The sequence below is a fragment of the Lolium rigidum genome, chromosome 3 (genome assembly GCF_022539505.1).
Source record: "Lolium rigidum isolate FL_2022 chromosome 3, APGP_CSIRO_Lrig_0.1, whole genome shotgun sequence".
NCBI lineage: Eukaryota > Viridiplantae > Streptophyta > Magnoliopsida > Poales > Poaceae > Lolium > Lolium rigidum.
In genome coordinates, this window is record NC_061510.1 from 239149823 (window position 1) to 239160425 (window position 10603).

The 10603-nt window shown below is 48.1% G+C and overlaps 1 protein-coding gene across 1 annotated transcript; it reads right to left on the bottom strand.

The window, feature by feature from the left end:
* Positions 1–7050: 7050 nt before the first annotated feature.
* Positions 7051–10364, bottom strand: LOC124696230 (the record flags this gene model as incomplete). Its single annotated transcript, XM_047228987.1, has 9 exons — positions 7051–7885; positions 7981–8268; positions 8342–8439; positions 8514–8563; positions 8674–8802; positions 8928–9126; positions 9227–9365; positions 10043–10118; positions 10231–10364. Coding segments are annotated over 9 exons (1593 nt in total), but the record flags the coding sequence as incomplete, so codon positions are not given.
* Positions 10365–10603: the final 239 nt, after the last annotated feature.

Sequence of the window (10603 nt, forward strand, 5' to 3'; positions counted from 1 at the left end):
CCGGCGTGCGTCCTCCTGCCTCCCCACGCCGTCGCTTCTCTCCCTTCCCATACCGCATCTATTCCCCTCGGCTAGGAGTTCCCCTGTGCCACCCACTCCTATCCGCTATTGGCAGCAGCTCGGTTCGGCCCGGCTCGGCCCGTCGATGAAGAAGGCGTTGTCCACCGTTGCGAGCAGCTGAGCAGCAACCGACCTACTGTCGGAGCGCATCCTGACATGTCGTGCTCGTTTGCGGCCACAGTGAAGTTGCATTAGGCACAGCTCGCGGATGAGCAGAGGCGGTCACGCCAGAGAACCAGGGGTCGTGGTGACGCCGCCGGCCGCCATGACGATTCCTGCCACTGCCGTGCTTCCTTCGAGAAGATAAAGACGCCTGGAGGACCGCATATATCTCCTTTATCCTCTCCCCGCTCCAGGTCGCGCTCCACGCGCCACCCACGCCGCTCTCGCTATCTTATGTATCAATATCTTGTAGTACTATTGCTTCTCATCTGTTTCAGCCATATCCGCGTGTAGGTGACCACCGGTGCATCTCTGAATTCATTAAAGGAATCGTCGAGCAACACATCCCCATTGAAGGAATCGGGCCGGGGTGTCCAGTCGTCGGAATCCGGCCGAGCGCCGCCACGGTCGATTCATTGCCATCCCGAAGCCCCTTGGCCTCCAACCTCCCTGGTTCCCTGTACCGCATCTCCCGAGCACGGCTTGACCCCTCGCCTCGCTCTGGTCCGCGGCGAGATGGGCCGAGCAGCGTAGCGGCACCAGCAACTGCCTCCCGTGCCTGCTAATCGAAAGGATGTTCAGTCCAGAAGAGAGAGAGAGAGTTGGGGGCTTTTTGCAAAAGGGGTGGGCTGCTGCTGCTTTTAGTTGAGGGGTCTTTTGCAAAGAAACGCATCGTGAGACTGGTCAACTCTTTGCCACGTCATTAAATACAACGCTGTACAGGAGACGAGTGACCGCAGATAAACCATGTCACGTATTTAGTTACCGTAAATTTGTATTCTGTGAGTACGATGACCTATTTGAACCCCACCGACAAGTTTAATTACTAGCCATGTATTTTACTCGAGCTGGAATTTAGTCCATCACCCTTCTTCCTTTACAATACTTTCTTGCGTGCACCATATAAGGTTGACGTCGCTTAGTCACCAAACATAAATGGTCCAGGCCCAACACACATTTACATGGCCATTCTGGCCTGTGGGGTTCTAACCCGATTCATGGTGAAGCTCTGCCTTATTTTTTGCACATGAACACGTCATCATGTACACTCGACACCGAGCACAATGCATGGCAACTCACTTCGAGGTAGACCCACCGGGAACGCGGTGCACAAGACACTACGACAAGTGCTTTTGGAGACCTGAAACCCCGCTCACTCAGGAGGGACACTATCAGAGTTTGTACCTGCTATAAGCTGCCCAAGGTTGATTCGCTCACCCCTAGAAACACATGGATTCACCGCCTTCCAACTTGAAGAACGACAAAGAACGAGAATTAAGATACATAGGAGAGGGATAAAAAATGCATGAACACAAAAAGTAGTAGGATTATGCAATTGGTGTTGGTTCAATCCCCCATCACCTCTCATGTGTATATGAGGTGGTTGGACTTCATGTAAAAGAAATGGACTATAATACACTTTTAAACAGGGTAGTGATAGGCATCCTCTAGAGGACATTTCCCTCCCAGCCTCCTAGTCCATAGCACGACACATGTCCAACTTCTGTCAAAATTCTAAATTTGCTACGTCTCAGCAAACAAAGTCCGGCTTTTGTTTCATTGGAGCACAAAAATGGTTTGACTAAAAACAAAAAAGAGACTCGCTGGAGCAACATACTTTGTCGGAGACTCGTCGGAGTAGCGTACTTCGTCAGAGACTCGTCGGAGTAGCATACTTCGTCAGAGACTCGCTGGAACCTAGCAGCAAAAAATTTGTGCTATTGAAGCTAAATTGATTGCACCGGAGACCTCGCCGAAGACCGTGTAGCAAAAAAGATATACTAAAGTAGAAGAATTGTAGAACATTTGTAGCAACGGGTTTATACGATTTTAGCATCGTAAACTACTCACCGGTGCACCGCCACCCGGACTTGTAGCACTGCCAGCAACACCGCCATGCAACCTTTGCATCATCATCTCCGTGCCATGGCAGCACCAACGCAACGCCGCTGCCGCCCAGGCTGGTAGCACCATCGTGGGACCTTTGTAGCATCATCTTCAGGCCATGACAACAATGCCGCCCCCGCGGCACCGCCTGGTAGCACTACCGTTAGCATCGCCGCCCTGGCTATTAGCACCACCGTGCAACCTTTGCATCAACACATTGTGCCGCTGGCAGCACCGCACATCCACGGTAGTAGCAATGCCACCGTTCCCCGACAGCACCATGCCCAAGTCTCGTAGCAGCCCTGTCGTTCCCTTGTTGGTCGCAACAACGTGGGGAGCCGATTGAGGCAGCTACGGCTACCCACGCTGCACCTTCACAGTCGCTAGCCCTGGCCTTGAAGTAGGTGTTACGGCATGGTATGGCCGGAGTCGGGCGGAGCTTGGTCAGATGCGTGACGAGAGTACGGAGACAGGTCGCCGGCGCGCAGCGAAGAGTACGTACTCGATTTGCCGGAGAGAAAAAGAGGGGCGAGACAAAGAACTTGTGGTACCAACGTCTAGAATAGCAGCGACCGATGGAGGAGGAAGAGATCTAGGCCGAAGATGTGCACCATGGTCCCCGGCGGTGAGACGGACTGAGGAACCGGGGCATGTTCTCTTGCCAGTCACGGAAGTGTGCGATGGGAAGGGAGATGGAGATTGAAAGAGTGGAGGAGAAAGGATGGAAGGAGATAAGGTTTTTTTAGAGCAACCACGTATTTCATTTAATAGAATACCAAGTTACATGAGTAAACAAATGGAAACTAACAGACAAACCAGGAGAAAATAGTTGTCCTGGAAACATTGCAGTAAAAAACCTAAAGGACACAAGCATACGAAACTATCCCTTAGATTTCCTGCACTCGCCGAAGCCAGCAGCCGCTGCCAAACTCCAACACCTCCTAGACATGCACTGGACGAGACGTCGAGCCTCCACCATTGTCAGATCCAAAAGAGCATCATCGCCAATGAGGCTTTGTGAGTCGATGAACACCCCAGTTGCAAGCAACAAGGCACATGTCGCTATGGCATGTCGACCGGGGTCGTCCCCGTGCTATCTTGGACCAAGATCTATCGCATCCCGACGACGAAGTTGAGGAACACTGATAGAACCACCACCTCCAGACCAACATCCTTGCTCCAGAGCATCCATCTCGCCCCGGCTCCCAGCGCCGCCGCGGATAATGACGAACGCCAATGACACATCGAGAAACAGATCTCGCCAGATTTGAAGATGCGGCGAGAAAACCACGCTGCCGATCTGAAGGATCGACAAGCACACATTGCCATCAACTCTGAGACGCCGCCGTGAAGGTCGCCGCCGGTGTGGGGATAGAGTTAGGGCAGATTTATTTGCTCGGACGCTGCTCCTACCACCTCAACGACACACCATAGTAGATAAGCTCTAACCCTACCTACATAACAAAGGAACGAGATCCCCTCCTTCCTGCCGCCAGAGCGGCAAGTGGAGGGAGAGGGGATCAGCGCCCTGGCTGGAGGAGATTGGAGGGAGGGAGGGAGGTGCACTTTTAAATAGGGGCAATCCCGAATAGGAATTGAAGGAAAAACAGCCAAGCAGCATCTCAGCTTATAAAGTGATGCCTCTTTGACTGGCAAAGTACTAACACAAGGTGATCCAGCCGCGCGGATACAACGATCAAAACACTTCTTCTTGTGCCTTAATTAAATAGGGCGAGCTCTAAAAACATACTGAGATTGTACAAGCGATAGGGGCTTTATCGACCCAGGTACATTCTCATTTTGCCTTTCACTCTCAAATTATCATAGAGAAAGAGTTTAAGCAATTGAGCCGCCGCTTCTGTTCGCAGGAGGGAGACACGAAACTGTCACATACGTCTCTTGTGGCACCAGCACCGGTAAAAAAAAGGGACACAAAAGGGACACGTGTTGCCCAACCGAGCCGGAGGTTGCCAGATGTGCATGCCTCCGAAGGAAACAAATCGTTTTCCTTTTCAACAAGTGTTTCCATATGATAAGAGGGCAAACAATCGCGTCCAAGTCCCTAAATACAGCCCAATCCACGCTTTCTTATGTCCTGCTTGTTTTGTTGCTTGAGATTGACCTAGGACTGAGATGATAAAAAGCAAACTTATTTGTTTCAAAGGGGTTCACAACTTTTATGCTAAACAATTTTCCATTGGAAGTCATCATGAGGGAGTTTTGGTGCAAGCAAGAACTGCTTGTCAATGCGAGATCGTCCAAATAACTTCCTCATAACTCTTACTTTTAATCTATGATTTGAGTCATCTTCATATCTATGTTGTTCTTCTCGAAGAGGGCTATCTAATGGTGAACTTTGATCTTCAATTTGATTCCATTAAACTCATGAAATCCCATGTGCCTTCTCCTAGCTCGTCCCCATGCCACTTTTGGGTGCTAACATGTGCCCCTGTTTTTTTATTTGGCAAAGCTTGTGTGACAGAAAATAACCTGCACCGCCTATTATAAGGATGATATCAACAGTCCATAAAAATTTGTAAGCATATGCTTTTGGCGATAATTTTATATCGGTTAGTGTATGTTCATGCTTGTTGCCACTTGGTTTGACTTTACTCAAATATTTGTCGTTGAGAGCCACATCTTCATCTTGCTTAGGATGTGAGAAGTGCCTTCATATAAATCTCCCATGGAAGTATTTGTATTGTCTTCATCAAAGTGCCCCGGAAAAATATAACCAACCCCTTTGACATAAAGGTCATAACCTAGTAATGTTTTTCTAAGCCACCACGGTCACGTTCTTCCATTTGCTAGGTTTTTGGCTATAATCAACAATGGGCTTCCTATTGTCATAACCTAGTAGCTACAGTCCTAGTAGATATTTATTAGTGGCGGAAGAAGTTGGCTCTGATCCTATGTTGGCGAGACAAAGCATCGGATCTTGGGGAGGATGATATACACCATGATTGTTACGCCGACTCATTTACTCTTCAGTTAACATGTCTAGAGGTGTGAGCAATAGTCAAACAATCCAAGGTTGAAATCAGGGTTGGGTTGGCCAGCCCGGGATGATCGCCGACGTGGGGTCCGGCCTGAATAAAGGCGGCGGTCATAGGGCCTCTCTTGCGTGAAGAGGAGGACCTACCAGAGGCCTGGACTCGTGATCTGACCGGAGGGTTGAGTTCCGGAAGGCTCCGCCGGCGAATGTAACAGTGCTTTGCCTAGAGTTTGCTGGATCGGAGGTATTCGGTCGTGCGCACCCATGCGTTTATTCCGACAGTTTGGTGTGGAGGGAGCGGCGCGAAGCTCTTTTTCTGTGTTGACATCAAGTGACTATGGATCCATGATGAAAGTCGGAAGAAGCGAATTTCATGAAGGCCGGAGGGGAGGACTAGCTAAGGGAGGTTCAAGTCTCCGCGCTGTTGAGGGGCTTGCTTGGTGTCCGGGCTTCACAGCAGCTAGCGGTATGAAAGTTGGGGCGACAACACATGTGAAGCGTAGAGTCCTACCTTTCAGGGTGAAAACCCAAGGTCTGGCCTTAACTGGTTGTGCCTGACCTTGGTGGAGGTATTGTTTTGAGAGTGGGGACTAGGTGAAAACCTAAGATCTTTGATCGGGCGACGACGGTGTTGGAGCACTGTGCCCTTGTTCGAGGCGTCGTTTTTTAGAGAGTCTGCAATTCAGGTGCTGTCATGGCGGTGGATGTATTGCTGTTGTTAGGCCCGAGATACTGTAGCGGGACTTTTGTTTCTTAGTTTTTTTTTCCTTTTTTTGGCTGTGTGCATCCGTAGTGCCATTAGGGTGGTGCGTTGTTGCAGAGGCTGGGTGTAATTGGTATCTCTTGATATTAATATATTCCTTTTATCGAAAAATGTATCATGATACAAAAGCAGGTGATTCATCAAAATATTAGGAATTCGTTGGACATTTTTGCACTACTCACCATAAATCACAAAACGCGTCAATATGTGTAGCACATAAGTTTTCTTCGTGCTTTGCACCATCCGTGTTCCATGTTTGGCTCTTCCCTGGAGCTGCAACATCGGTTTGCGAGCAGTGATAGTCGAATTCTTGTGGTGATTGGTTTGTTGTGGCGCTGCCTGCGACAATGGAGCTGTCTTGAAGGTGCGGTGGTTGTTGGTTCGTCCGTGCTAGGGTGAGCGTCAGTCCGACAATATACCCCGTCTAGTGTTTGCTCTTCTTTACCGTAGTTTTCATGATAGTCGTGCCGGCTATCTTGTGTTTCTAGTTGTAGCCTTTTCGGTAGGCCTTGTTTTGTTTGTGTGCAGTTCTATCTGGTAAGTTGAGTTCAACATCGTGTATATGTTTCGTCGGGCATCATTAATTTAACGTTGAGCCTTTGGTCTTTTATCTAGAAAAAGACCATCCATATACATGCTTATATGCAGTTTCTACCGACTAACAAGCACAATCAGCGATGCAAGGGAAGAGTTCAGGGATGCTGAATCAAGGGAAGAGTTTAAGCCTTACATCTGCTGGGATCCACTCAGTGGTTGGGATGGACTCGAGAATTTTCATGAGCGTGGCTTCAGCAGCCGACTGTTCCGCAGCCTCTCTCAAAAAAAAAAAAAAAAAAAAAAAAAAAAAAGACTGTTCCGCAGCCTTCCAGGTGGAAAATCCGGGCAGTAAGTCGTACTTGGCGCCGTCGATTGCCACCGTGGACCTGAAGACGGACTCGTGCGCAGGCCCCTCCTTCACCATGTGATACTCATGTAGCGAGAGGGCGCAGGAGCAGGGCTCTGTCGTCGACTCCCACGGCGCCGCCATGCCGGCGTCCGTACCGACAGAGCCGCCTTCTCGGGCGATTTTGTTTTTGTCAGCACGTTTCTTCTCTAGTACTGTACCGTGATGCGTTTGTGGTTTTATTAGCACAGAAATATGAGATCTCCACAAATATTCCGTATTTCCCGACAAAACACAAAGTATTTGAAAAAGAATCCAGTTACCAGCTGTTCCTTCTCAAAAAAGAATTCAGTTACAACTCATCGACACTCGACAGTTCCTGATTCTACATAAGCAATGGCGGGACCAGATCAGCAGAGGCACCAGGGGTTTACCTTCACAAACTTCTGCAGACACGTAGAAATACTAACTTGGGCAAGTCTGACGGGCAGATCACACGTGTACTGATTACTAACACTTCCCTTTCTTTAACCAGAAGACCAGAAGCAGTTTTGAACAAAGGATGGGATCTGGTTTCCGAACACAGCTCCCTAAAACCAACAACCGAGTCAATCTACAGTTACAGAAATCTACCAGGACAGCTCTAACATGTTCCTTATTCGTCTTTCATGGCTGACTCATGCCTCCGTTTTTGCGCAACCTCGACAAGCAGAGTCAGTAGGGCTTCGCACACCTGCGACGTGTCTGCCTGATCTCCGGGCTCCTCGTTCATCGAAGAATACACCATCCACGCGTGGTCCAGCTTCCGCTCTGGTCGGACCGCCAGTGATCCAGGAACCTCGGCATCCTTCCTCGTCACAAGACCGTCGCTCTTCTCACCGTACCTTGCCACCAGCACCTGCGAGCATGCTGCCAGTGCAGCTGAAAGCGGCATCACGACGGGGATCCTCGCAGGGTTGCCGGCGGCGGCTGGGAGCTCCACATGCGCGACATGAGAGAGGGCTGTCAGCACACTTGGGGTGATGCTTGCCTCTGTGTGGAATGATACGACTGGAACCTCAGGGGGCAACGGGTGCTGCGACAGGAATTCTTTCCTCCTTTCGTATGTCAGATCTTCCAGGGCCTGCAAATCACCCTGGAGAAACACCAACGATTATCATGAGAACTAAGATAACTGCCGTCCACTCTGTAGGCAGACATTGTGATGATTGCAATGATCGAGGTAAGTACCTTGAGGACTTTGGAAACCAAAATCTCCATAACTTTGCGTAACATGACATAGTCACCAAGTTGCCCCTCTCTCAGGATATCTGAAGCAACTGGGCTTCCTCCGTATGGGCTTTGAGCTATTACCAGACCTGCAACCTTGTCTTTCAGTTGTGGCCAGTAGAGTGACAGAGCTGCCGCTGAATCCACACCACCCTTGCTATGACCAAGAAGCAGCACACGTTTCCTTGATCCCCAGTATATTTCTTCAATGTACTCCTTTATCTCCCTTGCATTTTTACTTACTGAAGACTGGAGAACAACTTATGTATTACTTGATGCAAATAATATAAAGAGAAGAGCACAAATTAATATAGGTAAGTACCTCACTGTGAATCTTGGCAATGTGACAAACCAGACCCATCTTAGAGAAGTATGCTTTTGTCTTCACAAAGTACAGTGGCCCATGGTTACTAAACAAACCTGTAAAAGTAGAACATCTGTAACCATAAAATTTTGGTAAACTGCTTTTACTATAGAAGTAGCATAAGACTAACCTGGAACCAACAAATACACCACCGAATCAGGTAGCTTGTGCTCATTTTTTCTGGTGAGGAGTGAAATAAATATTTAAGATAAAGCTCATAATGCAGTTGTTAGGAAAAACATTCTTTACATATTTTAAAAACTGAGATTCGGTTTGTTATTTGTGCTAACCTCACAGAGTCAAGAATCTCCAAAAATCTGGTCGTCCCATCCTCAGTTGAAGGTAAGCTTTGAATACGCTGGAGCCATCCAATATCATCTGCTGAACCACGTACAGTTTTCCGAGCACGGTCTACGAGACTGCATAGGAATATAAACGGTCCATTATTATACTTTGTCCAATTTAATCTAAAAGTAGTGGTTTTCAATTAAAAAATAGATATAAATGAGAAGTACAATATGCAAATGCCAGATCAATTATCTACCCTTGAAATAGTGAAGCCCCATTCTGAAAAACACCAAATGGTGCCATCTGCCCTGAGGTTTCCTGAGAGGTACTTCCGCTGATATTTATTTCACTGGTAGACAAGCTACTGCCATCTGCAGAAGAAGTGTGAAGAGCAGGCCTGCCAGAAGTCGAGACAGGCGGAAGTATTGCTAGTTCTTGGCCTTCCTCGGGTATTCCTTCAATAAAGAGTAAATGAAATAAAGGAGTTCAAACATACTTATGACATGAATTTTTATTGCTTATGCAAGAGTCGTCTGTCAAAATAAGAATGCTAACCTGCGTAACCAGGCACTGGGAGGCACTGGGTAAAATACGAAGCTATTTCGGCAAGATTTGACGCAGCTTGGTTTAATGCTGGGATGGTGGGGAAGAGTTGTGAATCTTCAGCCCTATTGACTGATTGGCTATCGTCAACCTAGATTTATGATTTATCAGTGACTATTTTGTTAAGAAAAGAGAAAAAAAAACAATTATGATCGCAGGGGCCTAAAAATAGCCATTCATATGCATAGGTGAATGATTTTCCCTAACGATGCATAAGTAACAACCCTGTGCTAGAACTAGGGTCAAGTTAGCCAAATAGCTTAGCAACTTGGCTCAGAATTATTGTGGACGTTAATAGCACACATGACAAGCAAATTTGGTTAAGAATATTGCAGGAATTTCCACTTGATCATTCACATTGGGTACAATGGCTACACGTAGCAGGCCCAGTTCCTCGTGACAGCAAAGAATATTGGTTACAATTTTACAGATACATACAATTAGAGAATATAAGTGTTTTGCAATGTGGTAAATCTGATGTCACCAAAGCCTTTTACTTCACACCTGAACTTTGAATATGTAAAAAAATAACAAAGAGGGGTACTGATGTAGGTAGGATAAGGATATGCAGTTGAATGTTCAGGTTCAGTATGGCAGGCAGTTAGGCAATAAGTATGGCTGCCTCATACCATACCTATCATGACAAGAAAATATTTTCTAGATTCCTAACCGAGCAAGGTAATATCTGAACATCAAATTCTTCCCAAGGCATAGGAAGGTGGCTAGTAAGTAGTAACAACAGAAGTAGAAATCAACACGCATACATACTGATGCAGAAGTAGAGGGCTCTCCCCGTGCTGAAGGCTCCATGCTCGGCCGATGGACCCGGTAGCCCCAGCTAGGCCTAACGCGCAGTAAGAACAGGGATTGAGAGGAGCACGAGCAATACAAGCAAGAAGAGGAAAAGAGTAAATTAGGAAAACAAGAACATAAGGGAGGTATCTCGATCGACTGACGGTGTCCAAATGAAGGGAATCGAAGCCGCGAATCGGTGGATCCAGGAGGAAGCGTCACGGCGGAGGTGGGGTGGGGTGGCGGCGGGAGAGGAGAAATTCCGATTCTGCGGCGGGGGAGGGAAGAGAGCCGGCTGTCAGTTTATGCGGCAAGCGGGGGAGGACGAGGACGAGGACGACTTGTCCCACTCGGACGGACACGCGGCGGTTCAACATCTAACTCGGCAAGATGACTTGCCGTCTCGAACCTGTAGCTCGCAACGGGCCGCCAAGGCACGGCACGGAGTAAACAGGCGTGGCCCGGCACAGACCGCGACGGCCACTTTATAAACAGGTCCAGTCTTGCCGCAAATTGTGGCCCAGGAACGAACCATAT